This window comes from Lutzomyia longipalpis, chromosome 4 (assembly GCF_024334085.1).
Source record: "Lutzomyia longipalpis isolate SR_M1_2022 chromosome 4, ASM2433408v1".
Taxonomy (NCBI): Eukaryota; Metazoa; Arthropoda; class Insecta; order Diptera; family Psychodidae; genus Lutzomyia; species Lutzomyia longipalpis.
In genome coordinates this window covers 11667726-11691910 of record NC_074710.1, presented here as the reverse complement: position 1 = coordinate 11691910, position 24185 = coordinate 11667726, and the positions used below count along the sequence as shown (strand labels likewise).

At 33.3% G+C, this 24185-nt stretch overlaps 1 protein-coding gene across 1 annotated transcript; it reads left to right on the top strand.

The window, feature by feature from the left end:
• The first annotated feature begins 1087 nt into the window (after positions 1-1087).
• LOC129796301 (long-chain fatty acid transport protein 4-like) lies at positions 1088-23887 on the top strand. Its single transcript, XM_055838098.1, has 4 exons — positions 1088-1456; positions 10887-11185; positions 17850-18238; positions 22183-23887. The coding sequence occupies exons 1-4, from the start codon at positions 1430-1432 to the stop codon at positions 23553-23555; spliced, it is 2088 nt and encodes a 695-aa protein (XP_055694073.1). The 5' UTR covers positions 1088-1429; the 3' UTR covers positions 23556-23887.
• Positions 23888-24185: the final 298 nt, after the last annotated feature.

Here is a 24185-nt window from a genome sequence, read left to right as displayed (position 1 = left end):
ATAATCTGATTAATTAATTCTTAATTACAAACTCGGCGGAATTTTAAACAGATAGAGTAGTTGAGTAAAAGATAAATTGAAATAGATGAGAGAAAAATCATTAGGGGAAGCTGAGTTTAGGAAAATCTGATCTTGTAAAAACTTAAGTTTACTTTAAAAAAATTTTGGCTTGACTTATTTGGCTTAAAAATATTAGGTTCAGCACAAGCCTCAAAACTAAAAGTTTGAGAAGCTTAAGCCTGACTTAGTAGTGAATTTCACCAATTATTTTTTTAATCATAGATATTGTAAAGCTAGAGCAAATAAAATTAGGATATTAAAATATCTTTAAAATACATTCTTAATCAAGAGGAACTTGTTATTGAATCTTTGAAATTTTATTTTAAAGAATAAGTATTATAACACCAAAAACTCTCCAATTATTGTTGAAAAAATCAATTTTCTCTGAGTGTACGAAATAATTGAAATCTCATGACAATGCACGACAAAATGCGATAACTCCTTCAAATTGCCGAGAGAAAATTTGATAATTGAAATTTGCTCAAGATATTTTGTGCTTCTTTGAGGTATTTTTTTCCTTTTATCTCGTCGAGAAAAAAATAAGCAAAAAAATACCTTGTGGTGAAGCAAAAATTCAATGTGCAAATACAATTTTAAAACAAGTGCAAATAAATTCTCCAAAGTAATGGGAATTATAATATTTTGTGTTTATATGATGATTCAATACACTTGGCCGCTAATTGCGCTTAAATTTCCCACGGTTTATCTGTTGTACCGCCACGGTGGCTTTTTTTATTCCCTTGTGTACAATTGAGAGAAAATTTAATAAGTAGATCGCACGGTAGCAAAACGGGAATCATAATTTGAATCATTTCTTTGCGTGGAATTCTTTTCTTCTTAAGCCCCACTAATCAATAGGTGTGTGCGCGAGAAAAGCTCCCCACAGGTACCGATGTGGGTGATTATGTGAAGCAAATTCTCCGCTGATAAAAAGCTCTTCATGGCCGATGGGCGAAAAGGGAGGGGGTGGAGGTGAAGAAGTGGAGTTTGCACAGAAGATATTTTTATTTAAAATTGAGTACGGGCTTTCCCGCTATAGCGCGAGCGCGATCGTTTCGCGCTTTGCGATAGTCTCACAGTTCCAACGGAGCCAAAGTCTAGGAAAGACATTCGATGGCATCGTACCTCAGTCCCAGCACTTCTTGCTGAGACACCAACACCGCCAAACACGTTGGGGATTTTTTTTTCTTGTGCGGTTTTTTCCCCAGTGAGTGATCAAAGGTGATCGCAGAAGTGATCCTCCTACATAAAGGACAGTTTGTGGAGTGATTAATCAGCAGGAGAGACAAGAGAATATTTTGCAATTAATTGCAGTTTATGTGAATGTGATGAAGTGTTGTGTCGTTGGAGGAGGATTTAATAAGAAATCATGAATAATAACAACAATCAATTCAAGGTACGCGCGCAATTTTGTTAATTCATTTTATGATTTATTGGGATTTTTTTGTTTCCTTCCCACCTAAAGCGGATTTAAAATAGAAAATTATATTAAATTAAAAATATTTATACATTGCGAGGTTCTTGGCTTTTAGATAAAATCTTCAAATAAAAAGTGATAATTATTCACGTTGGTTCCAAAGAATTATATTCAATTATATTCACATTTTTTTGTGTGCGAGGAAGTTCGTGCAGAGAAGTTATTTTTGTTTAATAATTAATTTGTATATTAGACAAAATTTTGTAAATATTGCGAAGATTCAAGTGCGTCAATTTACTCATATTTTTGTTATTATTTGCAATTTACATTGCATTTTTTTATTTTCTCTAATCGTCAAGCAAAAGAGGAAGTTTATTTATATAAAAATTTAGCAAAATAATTTGTGAGAGTTGCGAATTTCTTTTATTGCCATTTAAAATTGACAATGAGACCTCCTGTAAATCACACATTAGGCAAATTGTTAGCAAACAATCATAAAATGTCCAGCAGTTATGAATAAAATGAAGTATTTGTTTAAGAAACTCCGCGTGTTTATATTTAATAAATGGTTTAATTTTAAATAAAAACGTCCCGAAGGTGAATATGGACATCTAAAAGTTTACCTATAGCCTCATTTTGAAAGGAAGGACATTATGCACAAAAAATTAGGAAAGTTTTCTTTAAGTAATTTAACTTTAAGAGAAATCATAATAAAAAAATCTTTGAGACTAAGATTCTGAAAATTCTCGAATTTGTAACCAGAAGGTAAAAATCAAAAGGTTTCTTTCATTTTTTTAATTCGAAACTATAAAATAAATAATTTTTTTAACTAGATTCTGAAGTTAGAACTAGTTAGATTTGCAAATCCTTGACTTTTAAGCTAGAATTAGGATTTTTGAAATAAAAAAAGAAGAAAAGAAGTTATTTGGTTTCCTAAACGCTTGATCTGTCTAGCAGATAATCAGATTTTAATTAATAACTATAATTATTATTATTATCAACTGTTTAAGGTTCACTGGGTCATACGCTGACCCAAAGATTCGATTTTAAAAGAAATCCCAAAAATTATTTTTAGTTCAATCAGTTCGCTAGATTGATCGCGATCTTTAAAGGGTTAATAACTTATAAGATAGATGATTTCATTCAGAAAAATCAGAAGGTCTGAAAAATTAAGAATTTTTGAAGTTTCAGAAACACAGCTAGTGTAGCTAGAAAATTAGAATATGAATTGGGCCCTATTCAGCGACTAAAAAATCCTTAAAATTCTTAGGGGTTTTTTTTCGGTGAATAGGCCCTAATATTTTAATTTTCCAGCTATACCAGCTGTACCCCGATAGAACTCAAAAATAATTAAAATTTTTATTCTTATTTCTATGCAAAATGTATTCCTAAAAATGTTTAGATTGTATAAACTAAAAAAATGCGAGAAACTAGTTAGATTCTTTTTGCTCTTTAGCATTCAAAAATCATCCAGTTTTTCTGCATTATTATGAGCAACTTTTCCCAAAATAAAATCATTTAAATACTCCACATTCCGCCCATGCTTGTTGATGGCAAATTTTGTGTTTTCCTACTAATTCCTACTAAAAGTGAGACCCATAAATCAGTGTTTAAAATTTCGGTGTAGATAGCAATTGGTCCGAAAAATAATTCCTCACTACGCTTCATAAAGCTCCTATACTAATCTCTTAGCGTTTTGGCATTCAGTAATATTTTTTGAGAGGCCTTCGGTTTCTTTTATTTCCTTTCCTCCAAAGCACATTTGCACACAAGTCTTGTGAAGAATAAAAAAATTCCATGAGCTGCGTGCAGTTCACAGAGGGTATCAGTTGGGGGGATATTTCTCGCATAACTTTTTGTACATAGAACTTTTATCAAATGCCTTTGCTCTCACTGAGCAGAATTATCTCATTGCCCCAAGCTCTAGGGCTTATTTGAATGCGCGATAGCACAGGCAAAGGCTTAATCTCTTGACAAAAATTGAAAGTGCCCACGTACGGAGAATAATCAATCATTTTTTTTTGTGTATTTTATGATCAGTTTCAAGTACATGAGTTTTTCGCGGTCAAAGAGCTTCACTACCCGTTAAAAGATTTCATCTCTGCGTGAATCTTTTCGTTCAAATCTCAAATTTTTTCAACAATTTTGAAGGGAAACATTCTTTTTTTTTATTTCTGTGTGAATTACAAATGGATATTCGCGTATCTTTTCATCTTTTACACACCTTTCCTCTCTCTAAATAAAAATGAACAAAAAATATATATTGATCAAATGTTTGTTCCTCTTGGTAAGAGAAATAAAAAAAATACATTTGTCCATTCATCACGGCACACGCGCGTAAATATGTTTTGTCTAAATGCAAATATTGACTTATTAGATGTTAATTGTCCTCCCTAATATTTTCAAAAAATACCATCATGATGTTTCTATCCGACAACGTAAGAAGAATCCCACTATTTCATCTCATTTTGCATAAAACAGATAATGCCAAATTTGTTCAAACACCTCGCACAAGCACCTCCTGTGTCTTTTTGTACACAAATTAGGTAATTTCTGCACGAGAGCTGTGATACAATGAAACAAGAATTGTGCAAATATTTAATATTTTAGTATTGATTGAGTACTGATTGAATATTGACCGAAAAAATGATGAATTCAATCATCGCCAAAGCTTCTCTGCAAACCACAGAAATGTTTTTTTTTCTTCCCCGCAAAGCCTACAAGAAAATTCTAATGAATTCCAGTGAACTCCCCCTGTGCCATCGTACTGCGTGATTCCCAATGAGGTAAACGTATAATAAACACCTCCATTTCAATGATAATTTCTCTCCAATAGACGCCCTCAAACAATGATCTTTTTCACATCAACATTCGTCATGATTTGGATGCAAATATCTTTCCACTCGAGACTTTTCAATTTAATTGCAATTGTGGGAAAAAATCTATCGTTCGTAATTTTTGCAAAATAAGACGAGATCTTTCTCTCTAATTAACCATTGTTCCCACATCCCGCAGCATTTGCATCACAATGAAGTGAGCAATTGTGCTGAATTTCTTCTCAATTTAAAATTCTTAATCTAAATCCAACGGATATGTGGAATATTGCGAAGCTTCTCGTACAAAAAAAAAAAAAATTTTAGCAAATAATTAGGGTAAAGTAGCGGGGAAATGTGAGAAAATTTGAATTTAATTTGTAAGGAAATGTTTGGGGAGATCGTTAGATTAATTAAAAGGTAATTCAGTTTATTACCTCCGCGCATTAAGAGTCAAAAAGGTTATTTCTCGTAAATTAATTGAATTTTGATGGTGCGAGTTCTTATTTTGAATGCCAGTGCAATATAATTGCAACATAATCGTGCACATCATTACAAAAATTACTAATTTATACGCAAAAAGCTCTATGATCTGACGTAAAAGCTCTAGAATTTAAAATAACAAATAAATTTTCGTTAAAATATTTTTAAAAAATGACCTTAAAGTAACTACATTTTAAAATTTTTACACATTTTAATAACTTACAACATTTTTAGCGAGCATTTTAGATATTTGAAGTCTATTTTACGTATATTTTAGACAATATAGACATTTTTTACGTCCTCACTTTTGACGTATATTTTAGACTCTTCACACATTTTTGGCACAAATTTTAAGTTAGAATAATAATATGAAAATTTTAGATCTAATTAAAAAGAATTTTCTTATTCAAATTAAAACTAAATTAAGGAGTTTATTCATTTTTATAGCTCTTGTGGTATTCGTAAATAAAAGCACAAAATTGAAAATCTAGCAAAAGGTTAGAAAAACATTCAAGAAATAAATACAAACTTTACATTTTCAACTCAAGTTATAGACTTTACCATGCTTTCATTACATCTTAATTTCCCTTAATATGCATAAAACATATTTTTCAATTTTATAGTCGATAATATTCTACATTACTTTAAAGCTAAAAGAATCTGGAACGATTTTTTTTCAAAAGTTTAAAGAAAACATTGAGGTAGAATAGGGGTGTGGCTTTTGTACTTTTATGTAAATATTGGGTCTTATTCAGCGACAAAGAAGCCCCCTTAAATTTGCTTTAAATCTTAAAATTTCAGTACAAAATTCAAAAATTTCAGGAGTTTCCTTGATTGCTGAACAAGGCCTATGTTTTGAATTTTTCCAACTGACGAAAATAGAAAGTCTCTGTTTAGCATTTCTTGAATGTTTTTTTTAACACTTGGCAAGATCTTCTTAACTGTGTCGTATCTTGCTTTGAGAGCATGAAAATGCATGAAGCTCTTTTAAAATTAATTACATACTTCACTTGATCAACAACTTAAACACTATTCTAATCAACATAAAGTAATTCATTTAATAAAGATATATTAATCTGAAATAAAAAATAAAATATTTTTCTTTAACTTGCTCATCCACCGCTATTTATTCAATCTTTTCTAGAAACGAGAAAACGTTTAATTTTTCCCTATAAAATGTTGACTTTTTATAAATAAAAATTATTATTATTATTGTATGGAAAATTTTACCGCGAACCTTACATTTGAATACAATTCCATCATTTTTTTCACATTTTATTCTTTACTTTGAATCTCTCTACAGTAAAGGTCCAAATTGATAATATGACGCAAATAACGTGTGAGAAAATGTGAATTAAATGTAAATTATCACCTACTCACAAATTTTATCATCTCTCTGTGCATTTTATGATAAAAATTTATTGAGCATAGCACGCAAAGCTTCATGAAGTTGTGCTGACGAAAAAAAAATTCCATTGCTATGAAAGCTCATTGATGCGCGCACACAGAGGTGACAATTAAAATGAACAAATTACAAAAATATTCTTTCATAATATTTTTGTTATTCTTGTGTAAGTTTCCCCCTGGGGGAGATTATCTCTGTAATTTACGTTGAAATTCAACAAATTATATACGTACTAACAAAAAAATTAAATGTTTCCCTTTTTTCATCGCCAAATTAGCCAAACATGGTGAACTTTTTCTTCGGGCCGCGGAGACTTTTGCGAAAATGCAACAAAATAGCGGAGAAAAACTTCACCTTGGTGTAATGTTTAGGCGGTCGCGGTGGTATAATTTCTGTGATTAATTTTAACCGCTACATAACGATGAAAATAGCGTAAAGAGCTATTAGCTAATTTTCCATCGCTCAAAGGACACATGCAGCGGAAATGCAATGAATTGAGAACTCAAGAGCTTTAACTTGACGAGTAAAAGTGTTATGTACATAATTCAATGTCCATCAACGGCAGTCACTCTGCTGCATATCTTTTGCTTGTTTTTTTTTGTAAGCATACCTACAATAAAACCATCTCTAATGGAAGTATTACGTAAGAAATTTTTTAGAATGTAATAACTTTCCCTTCAATCGATCTGTGAGAAGAGCACCCGGCGCCTCCACTTGCGTGCGGATACAGGGGGATTATTAATTGAATACCGAGCATTTTTGGAGCCACAACATTGGCGTTGTTGGTGTAATGGCAAAAAAGCCTCCATGTCGAGATTGGCGAGTAGAAGATGAGGAAAAAAAGCGAGAGATAGAGAAATTGTTGCTCCATTGTCTCATAGCTCTATGGATGAAAAAAAATCGAGTGTGTGTACAATAACTTTTTGTGCACTATCCACTTTTTTTTTTATTTTCCTTCCAAATGGGTGGCACAGATTAGAGCAATCAAAATAGCGAAAGTTTCCAATTATGATGGATGATGTTGAAGGGAAAATGGTTGATGGGGAAAGAGTGCAATTGCCTCTATAAGCGCACAAAAGATATTTTATTGTGGCTTTCAAGTGTAAATCTTTTGGGTCACATTATGTGGTTGGAAGGAAACAAAACAATACCACGACTCTGTGACAATCTGTGAATTATGCCTTTTTGCACCCGAGAAAGTTCCTCACGTTATTCTTTTTGCAATTTTCTCTCCGCGAAATAGCATCATAAAATGCGAATAATATTGTGGTCAAGGTGCAAAACATTAAAATTAAAGTCTTTGTAAAATAAAAAAAAGTAATTTCCATTTATGGGTAACTTTTAATTTCTAACGTTAGATACTTTGCCTCGAATTATGGATTCCTCTTCTAATACTTTTTTTTATGAATTTCTAATGTTAAATGATTTAAGAAGTAATTTTAACGTTAAATATTTAACCCCAGAATGTTTAACGTAAAATTTTTTTATTTGATTTTTAATATTAAAGATATTCTACCCAAAAATTCTAACGTTAAGTAATTCATTGAAAAATTTCTAACGGTTTTCCTCAAATTTTTAATTTTCTGACATCAAATATAATAATTTTGAACGTTAGATACTTTACTCTAGAATTTCTAACGTGAGATACTTCGCTAATTTTCTAACGTCATATTATTTTCACAGATTTAACGAAAAAGATGATACCCAAAAATTCTAACGTTCAAAAATGTGATTGAATATATTATTTACTTAAGCTTTGAAATTTTAATGTTAAGTAGTTTACTCCAATATTTTCTAACGTTCATTAGCTCACGGAGTTCAAAGTTTAACTATAGTTACTTACATAAATCTTTTGGTTAAATCTTCTTACGCATTGAAATTAGAAGAGTTTAACCGAGAGATGATAAAGCGGGGTATGAATTTATACTTTACACATGAAATTTCAACGTTAAATATTTAATCCCTAAATTTCTAATACCAGTTACTTAACTCATGATATTCCAACTTTAACCCCAAATTTCTAAAGTTAAATATTTTCCTCTGAATATGTATATGTTTTTGCACACAACAAAAAGATTTTATCAACATTTAAAATACATTAAAAAATTATTCTCAATTGTTTTAACGTTTAAAAATTAAACAAATTTCTCAGTTAATTGACTTTCATCATTTGGATGAGAAAGCAAAATTGACATCGACAAATGGTTAAGGTCAATAAAGCAAAGAATTATAAATAAAAAAAAATTACATATTAATTTTCACGGCTATAGAAATTAATATTCAAATTAAATCATCTGATCACGCACAGGGGTAAATATTCAAGAAGGACATTTCTCTGTCCGGTTAATTTTTTCGGCAAAAATTCTCTAAATTAGCATTATTTTTCTCCTACTTATTAACCAAATTAGCGCATTTATATAAATACAAATATTACCAGTTATAATTTTATGTGAAAAACGCACAATGTAAGAAAAGAAAAAATAAACTTCAACTTGACCTCTGAAATTGTAATGCAAATTAGTGAATTAAATTTCAGGTAGATACGTAAGAAATTATTGGCTAATTCCGCGCAAATATTCTGAGTGAGAGCAATCGGTTGCATGATTTATGCTCCGAGCTAGCAAGAAGGTTAGGAAGATTATCAATCTTTATTTTAATGAGTTAATATTTTAGGCATTGAGTGGGATGATCTTGCTATTTGATAATTTATTTGGCGTTCACCTAGTTTATCAAGCGACCTTTGAAAATGCGATCTTTTACATGACTTTTTTAATGGCTTTTCTATCCCATCTTTCAAGTTTTCCACCACAAAGAGAATTATTTAATTTTTTGTAAAAATATTTAAAAGATATACTTCGAAAGCATTGTAAATTATGCTAATGCTCGATGTGGTGAGAAACTAGTTTATGTGGATGCGACTCATGCCACGCAAACGGCAGCCACACAAATCATCTTCGGAAGTTGCTCTGCGCGATCAACGACCACGATGTGCCCCATTAGAAATTCAAGAACACGCCGGGAGATTCTTGATGTATCAAAGTGTGGTGTATTACGTGACATCAATCTCGCATAGAAATCACATTCAAACAGATCACTTAATGAGGTGTTTGAGGAATCAGCTGGACAGCACATTCGTGCGTCGCGAAAAAATTAAATAGCCGCGGCGTTTATTATTTGTCGGACACGTGTATGTGGATGCCTCTTAAAGATAATGCTGCATCAATGAGAGATTTCTTTTATGACTCAGCAAAAGTTTAGGCATCATCATAAAATGTCTTTCTAACAACAACAACAAAAAAATCGAATGTGAAGTATTTGAAGGAATTTCAAACAAAAGAGAATGATGATTTATCGTTTTGTTGAAGGAAAAGCTCAAAAAATGAATTGAAAATTTTTAACAGAACAAAAAATCTCTTCTTAATGTTTTTTGTAGTTTTTGTTTCTTTTATGTGGTATTCATATTCATTGTGAGGATGTAATTGAATAGCTTAAAGATATTGGATCATCTTACTAAGAGAATTTGTCGGTTTGATCACAAAATTATCATTCTTCCTGTATGGCTAGTGTCCTATTAAAATGGGAATCCATAAGAATTTTTCCACCGAATAGTATTTAAACTTAATTATAATTTTCAGGATTATTAGTTTTTCAAGAATCTTCTTTAGATTTTTTATAAAGATTAATTTAAAATGTATAAAATGTTTAAAATGGATAAAAAACGAATTTGTAATCAAGGTATAAAAAATAAGCAAACCACCATATCAACGCGGCTGTTGCATTTGAATTGATACACACATGACATTTATTTTCTAACGTTTGACAATTTCGTTCTAAAATTTAACACTTTGTATTAACGTTTTATTTTTTAACGTCTGATGGTTCTGTTTTTTTTAACTTTGGCATTTTTTTCTAACTTTGACATTTTTTTCAAACGTTTGATATGTATTTTTTTTCTGACGTTTTTATTCTATTGCTGTTTGACATTTCTTTTTAAGACGTTTGATATTTATTCAAACGTTTAACGTCTTTTTTTTGCAACTGTTTAAAATCGAATAGAAACAAACTTATTTAAAATCTTTCTACAGGTGAAATATCAGAAATATATCGACCTAAATTAGCAGTTTTCTTTTACAATTTTATACTTTGCTTAACGCATAAATAAAGACATTTTTTATTTTAAAAAAACCTATTGAAAAATAAACAAAAAAACCTCCTAAAGCTGCATATGGGTTAACCGGGAGGGGAAAAATGTGCGTGTGGAATGAAATTGAGAGTTTCTAGCTACTTCACGTGAGATGTCACCTCTGGGGCCTCCCCCCACTCCTTCACACCACGAAAGGCCGGAGCTGGATTTTGCGCCGAAGAGGCCCCCGTGTGTGTGTGTAAATTGTCCGGAGAGACAAGCAAATAAAATAGAATTTCATCCGATAAATTTGCTGTTGGTGCAACTCAAACATTGTGCCCCCTCGCATTTATTTAAACTGCATTGAAATAGCAAATAAAAATAGTATTAATATATACCAAAGTAATTGTTGTGTGCAAGAGAGGGGGCAAAGAGCAGAGCGGGGAGATGCTCTTCCGGCACTTATTCTTCCGCAATCGCCTAATACCATTGCGGCGTGTAACCCTCGGCATCTGACGTACCCTCTACGTGTCACGCGTGCACGTAAAAGTTAGCAAAGATTTCACATCTTCTTTTCACCGGCAGCCGAGCCTCGAGGATGCGGAGAAGGGTCACGCAGCGCCCCCACCTGCGACCGAGCGCAACGTAGCACGGAGGGGCTCAGCAGCGAGTGAGGTGGGAAAGCAGCGCGCAGTCTATTGCCGCGTCGCGATCATTGCGGTTGGTTTTGTGTGTCTTGTGGCGATCGTGACGCTCCTGTGGTACTTCATGGGTTGGATCTGGGGACTCCAGGCACTCCTCGTAGCCGCCTTGGTGGCCTTCGCGGCTAGTGGGGCATGGCGATGGTTCTACGTTGCAGCCGTTACAGCTCCTCGTGATGTCAAGTGAGTACATTTGTGTAGCATAAATTTATATGTTGTATCCCCCCGTGAGATCTGTCATACACAAGAGAACCTCATGTCTATCCAGGGCCGCATCCCACATAAAGGGGGCCCCTGTGTGTGTGGAAGAAGCTTATACTCGTGGAAATGGCGAATAAATCATGCATATTCATCGCGATTCCACAATCCAAAAGCGCGCCATCACGCGGAGTGGGGATCGTGCGCGAGGAAAAGTGGGTAAAAAGAAATCCAAGAACAACGAAAATTGCAACATGAGTTGCCGCACATGGCTTAGATGTTTTTTTCTTTTCCTCTCTCTATTTCCCTTCAATGGCTTCATTTTGCTTCCTTCTAATAATTCTCTTCCTTTGTGATCCTCACGAACCTCCTATAGTAGGAGGAGTAGGAATCATTTTCTCAAGCAATTCGATCAATTCCGTTGTTGATGATCTTCGTGTGAGTCAGTGCACTATGATGGGAAAATTTTTCATGAGAGAGACACACATAAACTCGATCTCTAGCTGCGATAGACGACCTCGGAGGTCAGCGCTTCAAGAGCAACATGTGTGTTGTGTTTTCATATCCGATTTCTTATTTAGTTTTCTCATACATTCTACTTAAAACTGTTTGTTTTTAAATCTTCCTCAGTTAAGGCTTGGATTTGAGTAAAATTATTAATTTTTTGCCTATTTTATCAAATTATTTCGGCAATAAAGTTATGTATTCTTTTATGCAGAATAGCAGAAAATACAGAATTGAATTTTAATCAATAAAATAAGTATCCTTTTGATCAAGATAACATTCCTTTAAACGAATTAAGTTAGGTTTGATCGGAAGACATATTTTACTTAATTATATTAATAGGTAAATCATTTAAAGAAGTTTTTTTAAACCTAATTTATCCCCTGAAGAAGGGATATGTGTCGAGTGCATTACGTTACGATGCTAACGTCTTTTTGCAAACACATCAAAACCTTTAAGAGTAAAGTCGTTATTATATCCTTGTACATAAGAATGTAGGTAGGTACATATATTCAATTTCTATTAAATGAAACGTCCTCATGATAAAAATGAAACAAACATTTGATAAAACATCTTTTAATGATCTTTCGCTTATTGTCCAGACTGAAATGATTTTTCACTTATTCTGATAAAAAAAAGATTTTTGATCAAAACCTGAGACCCAATAGCTGAACAGTAAATTGTTAAAAGTTTTTCAAAACTAATTAAAGCAATAGATCCATAGTCTATCTAAAGCTAGTATAATCCCTTATTATTAATTCTCTATAAAAGAATTTATTTAAAACAAGTCCTTAAGGATTTTTTTTCCTTTTTTCAACCATTTGTACTTCTATTACGTATGTTTGCGTAATTTCCTTAATTAATGCGCGATACATTACACTTTATGACGGAACAAGCACGTTTGCACACACAGAAAAATTTTTCGCATTTTGTGAATGCGAGTGAAATGGTTCGCAGTTTCAATCTGCGAGCCTCAGGTAGACTCGCACATTACTATTACGAGTCTATGGTAGATAGTTTCTTTCTCACTAACATTTGACAGGTTTTTTTTGACAAGCTCCTTGTTTATTTTCAATTTGGCCGTTACCGCAATGCCTCATCTAAAGAACACTGACACGATTTTCTAGAGACGTGGTATATGAGATATTCAGTCCAGAAAACGTTTTTACACGTTTTTTTTCTGGTTTTCCTGCAACAAAAAAGCATTTTCATCATACACGTATGATTTTGGGTCATTTTATAAAAGATGTTACACCATTGAAAGATTAACTTCTGCAAAAAGATTTCGTGACGACATGTCATAGGATAATCCATACCTTTTTCTCTTTTCGTCATTGAATAAATTCTTAATATATCCAATCATTTACAAAATTTTGCAAATATTTTTTTTATAATTACAAAAAAAAAACCAAAAATTATTTATAGAAAATTAAATTAAGCTGTTTTACGAAATCTTATGTCGCAAAGTGCTACTTTAAAATAACACGAGCTACTTTAGAAAGGATTTTCAGTCGGGATTTCGCCCTCAAATTCTTTTGACCGCCATCTTGCATACCAAACTATTATTGATTTTTTTAAATTCATATCTTTGATTCTACAAAATAGGGCTTTATAACGTTTCATAAGATCTATATTTTCCTAAATTAAAACAAATAAATTAATAATTAAAATAAAAAAAATAATATTCGCGTGAAAAACAAGTTTATGGTTATGGGAAATGTGAGAAACATCATCCAAAAAGCATGGTTGTAAAATAAAATATTTATTTTACATTACATTTGTTGGAAAAAAGTTCGGATAAAATGGCGGCCATTTTTGAATTGCTTAAAAATTTTTATCTAAAATTGATCAACGTAACCATATTAATATACTTTCATATTTTACCATTAAGCTTATAATAAGCTTTAATATTTATGATCGGACATTTCGGTTTAGGATTGTTCGTCCGATTGACTTAAATTTTATTTTATAAAGTTAAATTAATGTCTTATGAAACATTATCAAGTTAAATTAGTTTTTGACGATATTTTTTAAATATCCTTTCTAAAGTAGTTCAAGTTATCTTAAAGTAACCCTGCGACGTAAGATTTTGTAACACAGCCTTATTTAAGGGTCTATTAATTAACTTTTGTTTTTTTTTTTAATTATAAAAAATAATTCAAACTTTGAAAGTCATTATGAAATTATTTAATGACGAAAAAAGAAAAAGTATGGATTATCCTACGACATATCGTCATGAAATTCTGTTGCAGAAATTATTTTTTCTATGGTTGTGACATCCTTTAAAAAATATGCGAAAATTTATGTTTTCGAGAAGAAATTTTATTTTTGTGGACCTTTACATGAGATCAGATAATGATTTTTGGTGTTTTAATAGTTTTTCCAGATGAAAAATTAACAAAATAAAAATCATGTGTAAAATTGGTAATTCCGCCCAATTTCCGCGCGGCGCTAGTGTTTGTGAAAGAAACCTTTTAAATGTTTTTTTCTGCTATAACATTTGCTTTCTTCTCGTCAATTTTATCAATTAATATTGTATTTTTATTTATCTATTTTGGGCAAATAATGCTATTTATGGAAGAAATATTGCTTTTAAATTGGTGTAAGTGATTGAGCAAATCAGTATTTATAGAATTCAATGTTCAATTTCGGTCCAATAAATGTGAAAATTTTCGAGAAATAGTGCGAATGAGTGCGAGTGAAATATTCGTATTTTGTCTATGCGAGTGGCCCACTCGCAAAAATTGACGATTTGACTGCCACTTTTTGTCATTTTTTTTCTGTGTGCATCCGTACACCTTGCCTTCCAAATCCGATCTGTTATTTTTGCCGCCAAATTATTCCCTTTTTCCCCACATTCTCTATTTTCACCACTCGAATTATCCTGCTTTGAGTGCGCGCCAAATTCAAATATAATTTATTTTTTATAAGTTTTCCGAGCACCGTATTATTTATAATTTTAATGAGGTGTTGTATTATAACGGAAAAACGATTCATAAAAATATCATAAATAAGAAAGTAATCTTTATTTAACTGCCAAGTTTTTATGAAGATTAGGGGTCAGTAGATCCTGGACTTATTTAACGAAAGTAAAAACAGTTAATTGAAGCTGTTAGAAAACAGTTTCTAAGTCAAATTTTTATTGGTTAGACCAGGGAATATTTAACCTAAAGGAATAATTTTTCTCAAGATCGAAGTTCTATATCAATAAAGTAAGAATAAAAGATTATCGTTCAAAAGCATTGCAGCATATGCTTTATGTATCTGTTTGATGGAAAAATAAGATAAAATAGGAACATGATTTTTTTTAAAGAATTTCTTCTCAATTTTCTTAGTATATCAATGAAAAGAAGGAGATCTTTTTAGTTTTTCTGGAATATTTTTTTCTTTATAAGATTTCATTAATTTGCTATTCCTCAGTAAATAAGATAAAAGAACAAATAAAAATGCATAGACTCCTTTAATCTTTAGAGAGAACTGTTACAAATAAATCATTTGAGACATTCTAGATAACCGAGAAGTAAAAAGTTATTACAAATAAAATATACTGCTAAGAAAATTATTCCTCGTTTAAATAAACTTTTTAATCTATTTTAATGAGATCAGTTAAAGTTGTTTTATCGTTTTAAATGACTTTTTCATTTGCCTTAATGGCTTTTATGTTTTCTCCATTTTACCGTAAAGACGTGCGCACTGGATGTTTGTACCTACTGTTAATTTTTATCTAACAGAAGTAGAATTAATGAAAACAAATTGAAAGTTAAAAGTATTTAATATTTATCACATTGCAATTGGATTTTTCTCGATATCATACTACTCGTAAAAACTACTAATTAATTTGCATGCGACCGTTAAATCAGTTTTTTCTTTATTGAATTCGGCATTCATAGAGAGCCCTCTGACACCATAATTTGCATACTAAATTGTGACGAATTAGTTTGCATTTCAAATTTAATTTGCAAAATTTCCCGCATTTCCCAATAGAGGAATTATTCAAAAGAATAATTCTAATAATAAATTCTCTCTCGTATAGACTTTTATTTGCTGCACGGAAGGAAATGATTGAGCTGCGTGGAAAAATATTGCGTCAGAGCTTTTGAAGAGATTGTGGGACATTAAATTAGCAATTTATTCATTTTTCTTTTCACAAAGCAAACTTATTTGCAATCTTGAGTGGGAAAATCTTAATTTAAATTTAACTTTTCTTTACAAGAGGAGGTCCCACAAAATATCAGAGGTTACCCCGTAGAAGGTCTTTGCTCTCTCAAGTGTGGTGCAGTTCAATTGCTACAAAGATTTGCCAACGGAAACTTTCACTTTCAAAGACAAGACTTTTGAGCAATTGGCTGGCCTACAAGAAGTTGTGGCAGACAAAAAGCAAAATTAACTTGCGAAAGGATGATTTTCTCGAAAAATTTATCAATGTTTTTCCTTTTGAGAGTGAAATTGGTGTGATAATGAAAAAAAAAGACCCCGAAGAGATGGGTTTGTTTGTAAATCTCAAAAAACTGGTTATCCGTGAAATTGACGTCAGTTTTCTGTGCTCAAACAACACCGAAACTCTTGCATAACATCACGCCAATTCAAGAGGAGGCTCACCTGAAGAAATATATACATACAATTGCATTGAAATTGCTTGGAAATTTGAACGTACTGAGAGAAATATATTTTGCAATTGCAGAAGAAATTTTTTTCAATTTCTTTTGCATCTTTTTTTTTAACGAAGAAATGTGTGTAGGTTATAATTTTGTGGTGTGAAGAAATGACTCTTTTTGGGGGGAAATGTTGAAGAGTGGGCGACATTGAAAACTTAAAAAAAAATACCTCGCAAGGCAAGCAATATTGTTTGACCCAATTAACCATCACCGCGAATTTAAACATTAAAAAGAAGCCACAGTTTGGTCGTTTCTTTTTCCTTTTCAGTAATTTCTCAAATATATTGCTTTCTTTAGTGGGAGTTTAGAGTGTTTTTTATGAGTCTTTTGACTTTTCTTACAATGCTATTAAATCACAAAGTTGAACTGCAAATAAATCAAAAACAGTTCTCAAATTTTTAGCCAAGACAACTTTGAGAACAGAAGATTAGTTTAATTGAGAACTTGCATAAACGGCCATTTTTTTCAAAATGAAGTGCTCTTTTCAATGTTTTTATTTAATAAATTAGAAACCTATTTCACGTCCTTAAAAATATGGAAAGTTGTGAAAAGAAAGCAGAATTTGTTTACGTTTAATTGACCTGGGACACACTCCGAAAAATAAATTGAGAACTAAAATTATCAACTTTTTAAAAAGAAATACTCACTTATAATTTTAATTTTGTGGTTAATAAGCAAATCATTTTATTACTTAAAAAAATATTTTCACTTAAAAAAATCTATCCAAGACACATTCTAATACTTTTTTGAGAACTAAAAACATGATGAAAAAAAAATTTTCAAGAGGAATGTTTGTCCCTGAACGTTGACTTGTAGTTTATACATAAAGCATAAGAAATAAGATTTTTTAATCGATCCTTAGAAAATATATTCACTCCAAGATCTATCCAAGACACATTCTAATTTTTTTTTTTTTGAGAACTAAACAATAAAGTTTCAGAACTAAAACAGCTAAAAAACAATCAGAAACTTATCTCAATGTGAAGTTTCTATCTAAATTGTGATTTGTATAATTATTCTAAGGTTAAGAAATTGAATTTCTTAATCAATTTAGAGAGAAAATATTCGACGAGTAACTCTCTAAGACCTATCCAAGACACATTCCAAAAAAAAAAATGAAACTAAAAAATAGCTATAATTATTCACCAACAAAAAAATCAACAAATTCCTTATACTTTTTATGTATTAGCGTTGAAACGTCAGATCTATTTTAAAATAAACTGAATAACAAACGCACCATTGTCACGATATTTTTTTCCTAATCCCGGAAATTTTAAACGCATAAAAAATCCCCGGAATTTTAATTCTTCACCACGCTTAAGTCGCAAATGTGTGTCATTTTGTCTCGCCTAAATTAACACTTTTAGTTTCAATTCCCTCATTAACACACCCTCATGACTCCTTACAAGGTGCTAAGTAACATCCAAAGCGTGAGATTGATTTTCTAAAAACTCATTTTTTATCTATTTTTTGTCTAATCTCCTTTTCAGAGCACTTTTCCGGTATATTCGACTATTGTGGCTGGTCAAGAAACTCCAACGTCGCAATGCTACCATTGCGGACGTCTTTGCGGAGCATGTGGCGAAAACACCCGACAAGACATGCTTCATCTTCGAGGGGCGCGAATGGACATTCCGTGAGGTGGAGGACTTTTCAAATCGCATCGCCAGCGTCTTCCATGGGCACGGCTACAAAGGGGGTGACGTCGTGGGGCTCCTACTTGAGAATCGTCCCGAATTCGTTGCCACATGGCTGGGACTTTCACGCCTGGGCATCATTGTGCCGCTAATTAATCACAATCTACGGCAGGCATCGCTACTGCACAGCATCACTGTTGCCAAGTGCAATGCCCTCATCTTTGGGGAGTCACTAATTGAAGGTGAGATTCTTATTCTTTCTTTTTTTTTCTCCTTTAAATGGGAATAAGCAAGAAAATCGTGTCCATTGTGTGACAGTGTGTTGGTCACTTAAAAATTTTTGCGCGTGTTTTTTTTCGTCGCTTAAGAATGCCTCAATTAGCACCTCTTATAGCTTGTTTATTTATATACCTTCTAATTCGTAGGGGAAGACGGGGTAATTTGGCCACTTTGGCAAAGTCATTAATGGGAATATCTCAAGTATGGTAAATGCTAGAAAATCCATTTCTCCACAGTTTATACTCCCCATAGAGATAATCAATCGTACCAAGTTTGAGGTAAATCCGATCATTAGATTTTCTTTTATTTGATAAAAATCATTTTTTCACTTTTTCAAGTGCTTTTGGCATTTTGAATGTACGTCATTTTCGAAAAATTTTTAACGCTTAAAAATTAACTTTTAAGCCATTACGGGTCATTGATCCATCATAAACACGATAGTGACATCCATTTTCCGATATCTCAAACAGATTTTCCTGTGGAAATGGTTTTATCCGGAAAATTGAAGTGGGGTAATTTGGCCACTTGAGTTTTTCCGGCACATTTTCCGACGCACATTTAAGATATTTATTGTGGTTGTGCCTTTTAATGTTTTCTTACAGATTATAAGCAAAGTAGGATAAAAAATTTTAACTAAAAAAAGAAATTTACGATAATTTGAAAAATGGCCTTTTTTAGACTTTGCCCGTTTATGGTTCAGAAAATGTTAAAGCTTGAGGCTCTGTTAAATATTTTTATCTGACAAATTACTGGAAATGAATCTTAGATAAATATCCTATCTTCCAAAAAAATAATCGAAAAAATAAAAATTTTTTATTGTTCAAAAATTTTCATGTTTAATAATTTGTGCGCCAAAGTGTCCAAATTACCCGTGCTCGGGGTAATTTGGACACTAAGCAAAGGGTCCAGGAGAATGGAAAATTCACCCATTTCTCATCGAGATAGAGAAAAGTGTTATATGGGGAAGTTGTAGGCCGGAAAATTTCCTACAAAATAGGGCTATTTGGTTTTCTTCATACTACCATACTTGCTTGATATATCCCAAAAACCGCCAAAGTGGCCAAATTACCCCGTCCTCCCCTACCTATTGAGATTTTAGGTAAGAAGAGATTTGTTTTTGAGGCATTTTTTTAACGCATTTAAGAGTAATTAAAAAAGTATTAAAAATAGTTTTTTACGTGACGTGATAGCAAAAAATTCAAACCCGTAGAAAAAGTTTTACCCAGCCGGCCTAGAGTTCAGTGAAATACATATTTTTTACTCATTCAACGTTATTCATATAGAAAAATTTTTAGTGTTTAAGGTAGAAAATAAAATAGTTTTTCTAATCTATTTCTACAAGAAATAAAGTTAATTAGGTATTAAAATAAAATTGAAAAGAAAATGTTTTAATAACCGATTTTCTTCTTTAATCTTTGTTTTTGTCGGTTTTTGAGATGTTTCTTTTTAATAGTTTACTATTTAATTAAATTAGAAAGGAATTTTTAGTTAAAGAATAAAGAAAAAGAAAAAGAAAATTTAAATTCTCAATTTGAACCAGTCGGGTCAACCCAAATAACGTTTAGTCAGTATACACTGTTAAGTACGTTAAAGACTTCCAAAGAAACATTTTAAATTATTTCTATAAATTCGTGTAACAAACGAAAAAATCACAGCTAAAATAGAATAAAAATTAACCCGGCTATCCGGGATATCCCAATGACAGTTTTTTACGATCTGTAAAATAATTCCGATTTCTCCCTCATTATGAAAAAAAAAAAGATTTTTTTCTGTCAGCCGGGTAATTTATCAAACAAGAATTTTTCTTGATAATTTTCGACAGCGTATAAAAAACACGAATAAGAAGACAATTTAAAACATTCAATTGGGCTGAAATATGTTAAAAATAATTTGCTAAACAGCTCCAAAAAAAAGTCAATCATAACGCGTCCAGTTATAATAGTTGGTGTCCCACAACGTGTAGAAGTTTGTTTATGCGTTGTAATACTATTTGTGAGCAATATTAGTATAGGCAAAGTTGATTTTTTTGTGAAATTCAGCAATTTGATGCATAAAAATGGTCATATCTCTAGTTCTATAACACCTACAGTAATTTCGTGACTAGTTTTGGAAAGGTCTTGAAATAAGCTATAATTTGACATATATCTTAATGATTTTCAAGGTATTCTCCAGAACACAAAATGGCGGCTTTTTATTTTACTAAAACAGTTTTTGGCATTTTTTGTCTCGAAGAAGTGGTTCTAGAGGATTCTGATGTTTCAGAAAGTTGTAGAGTTTTGCAAAACCTTTAATTTGATACCAAATTGAGCAAAATCGAACAAAGCGTTCAAGAGATATGACTCTCAGAACTTTTCAAATTCAAGAATTTTTCAAATGGCGATATCTTCTAAACGGCGACATAGAATTTCTTCATTTTCGGACTGGTGAAAGATATTGAGTCAGGCAAAAACATATCAAAATTTAAAAGATTTGCCTAATGGGGATTCGGAGATATTGCCCCTTAAAGTTAGGCAATTTTTGTTTTTGATTTTAGCGCCTCTTGCGGATGTTTTTGGAACTTGGAATGTTTTATACAGTTGTAGGGCGTCTCAATACTTTTCATTTGATACCAAGATGGTCAAAATCGGTCAAGCCGTTTTTGAGTTATATCGAAAAAACACTTTTTGTTTTAGGCCGCCATATTTGCTAAACGGCTTGACCGATTGTCAAGTATGAATTATTGATGAAAACGTCTCACTGAGCTCTACAACATACTAAAATTTCAGACCTTTAGCTATAAGGGAAGTGGTTGACGGTGTTTCAAAATGGCGGACGGCGGCCATTTTGGATTTTGAAAATGCGAAAAAATGAAATTTTACACCCACATTTCTATAGAAAACTTCAAACCCGAAGTCTCTATCTGTTACCGTTCTCGAGATATAATGCAAAATGTTGACCACCGGACGGCAGGCCGGCGGGCCGGCAGGCCGGCAGGATCAAAAATTTTCCACCACCATTTTCAGAATGTGGGTTGTCTAAAACGTGCTCATACCAAGTTTGAGCCCGATCTGAGGTGGTCAGTTTTTCCGACGATTACAATACTTGGTGTTGGCCACGAAGTGGAACACCAACTAATTATTTTTTTCTCGTTGAGAAATCTTTTTTGTTTGTATTAGTTTTTACTAAATCTTTTTTTATCCCTAAATCTTAATATATAAAGCTGAAATGTCTGTCTGTGGCACATGAACTCTTCCGAAACGGCTGGGCCGATCTTGATGAAATTTGGTATGGGGGTAAAAGGGGTCAATACGAGTTGCAAGCGCTATATGGGATTCCGCCCCAACCCCCCTTTGTAGCGCCCCCACAGAAAAATTGATTTTTTCCTATTTTCTACCTGCTGAAGGGTCAGATAACGGGATTTTTTTATTTTTAGAATTTCTCGGGGTACCGTATTATTCATCCCCCTTCTAATATACGCCCCCCTTTTATAACTTAAAATGGAGTTTGCTCACACGTGATTGGGGGCTCGGGTTGACTAGTTCACTATATTTTCTCTCTCCTTCACTCTCTCTTCCAAACTCCATAAAAAGGGTTAATAATTTGTATTTAATTTATTTGAATTTGAATCATTTGAATATAAAATGTGAGGTTATAGCCATGGCGTCCTCCGACATTTTTTTCCTTAAACGAATTTCCTTCTTTTTTTATTTTCTCAAAATACTCTGACGAATCGTTTGTTACCACAGAGTGATAAAATCCAACCATTTTTGACCTACTTCCGTCCCATAATTTGCAATTCAAATAAACTCTCTGAAGATATTAAAAAAAAGAAAAAAAAGTGAATCTGACCTTGCGGCACAATTTCTTGCATCCAAAATGTTGTTTTGTCAGCAAAAATTGAATAAATTTGAATTTTTATCTATTTCAGCTGTTGAAGAAATCCTCCCCACAATCCCATCATCGGTGTCGCTGTACCAATTCAATGATGCTGTCAATGGAAAATGCCAGGCAACAGCTAAGGATCTCACGAGTCTCATGATGAGCGCCTCGAAGGATGCCCCGAAAGCACAAAAGCCCAATCATCACGATCAATTGCTGTACATTTATACGTCCGGTACGACGGGCTTGCCCAAGGCGGCTGTTATTACGCACTCACGATACATCTTCATCTGCTCCGCCATTCACTACCTGGCCAACTTCCGGAGTGATGATATTTTCTACACACCACTACCGCTGTATCACACAGCTGGGGGCGTCATGAATGCCGGGCAGGCGATCCTTTTCGGGGCAACTGTTGTGATCAGGAAGAAATTCTCCGCGAGTGGGTACTTCCCGGATTGTCAGAAGTACAAGTGCACCGTGGCACAGTACATTGGTGAGATGTGTCGCTACGTCCTTGCCACGCCACCATCGTCATCCGATCGGGCGCATAACTTACGCCTGGTCTTCGGGAATGGACTTCGACCGCAGATTTGGCCGCAATTCGTGGAGCGATTCGGTATTCCGCGAGTGGCTGAATTCTACGGGGCAACCGAGGGGAATGCCAACATCGTGAATATTGACAACACTGTGGGTGCTATTGGTTTTGTCTCCCGCATCATCCCATCCGTCTACCCGATTTCCATCATTCGTGCCGATCCGGCCACTGGGGAACCCATCCGGGGACGCAATGGCCTCTGCCAGTTGTGCAAAGCAAACGAGCCTGGAGTTTTCATTGGGAAAATCCTCCCAGGGAATCCATCGCGTGCCTTCCTGGGGTACGTGGACAAGAAGGCGTCTGACAAGAAGATTGTAAAGGATGTCTTCAAAAAGGGGGACAGCGCCTTCCTATCAGGCGATCTCCTCATTGCCGACGAATGGGGTAATTTATTCTTCAAAGATCGCACAGGTGACACATTCCGCTGGAAGGGTGAGAATGTCAGCACGAGCGAAGTGGAGGCACAAGTAAGCAATATGGCCGGCTACAGGGATGCCGTTGTGTACGGCGTGGAAATCCCCAATATGGAGGGACGTGCCGGTATGGCGGCAATCCTTGATCCAGATCGCAAAGTTGACCTCACAGCTCTTGCCGAGGGGCTCCGAAAAGCCCTCCCAACGTACGCGAGGCCCCAATTTGTGCGCCTCCTCACCAAAGTCGACATGACAGGGACGTATAAACTGAAGAAGCTCGATCTGCAAAATGATGGCTTCAATCCTGAAAATATCACCGATTCCCTGTTCTACCTCACGCCTAAGGGGCACTACGAGGAGCTAACGCAGGACATTTATGCCAAAATTTGTTCTGGAGAAATTAGATTGTAAATGAAAAAAAAAAAAAACAGCGCCCCCGCTCCCCCCTTGACTATGTAGGAACAAATGTGTGTGAGGGATGCTTCCCTCGCCCCCCTCCCACACCCCCAACTAGGTGTACTTCTTTTTTACGTGTGATACAAAAAATATATCCTACTATATATTACCTAAATTTTTTTTGTTAGTGTACATAATTCTGTTTTATGTCTCTTTATTATTATAAAAAAAAATTAACATTAAGACACTGATTTTAAATGGTTGAAGTTTATACAATGAGTTGTTAAGGAGGAAGGAGAGAGAATTTGTTATACATTTTGTAATAAAAAAAAATAGAAAAAAAGAAATCAAAATGATTTTTTTTTAAATAATTTTTGGGAGGTTTTATGGGTTGGATTGTTAAAAAGAATTTTAAATTGAGAAAGGAGAAAATTGCTGAATTCCTTGGAGTGGAAGAAAAGTGGAAAAATTGTGACTTTTGTTCAGATATTTTTGACCTTTTTAGCTGTGTTTCTTTCAGACACAGCTTTTGTGTACCGAGCAAAATCGAAAGTCGTCAGATCGGGCTCAAACTTGGGATGAGCACGAATTAGGGTCCCCACATTCCAAAAAACGTATGCGCCAAAAAAAAATTTTTTTCCGGCC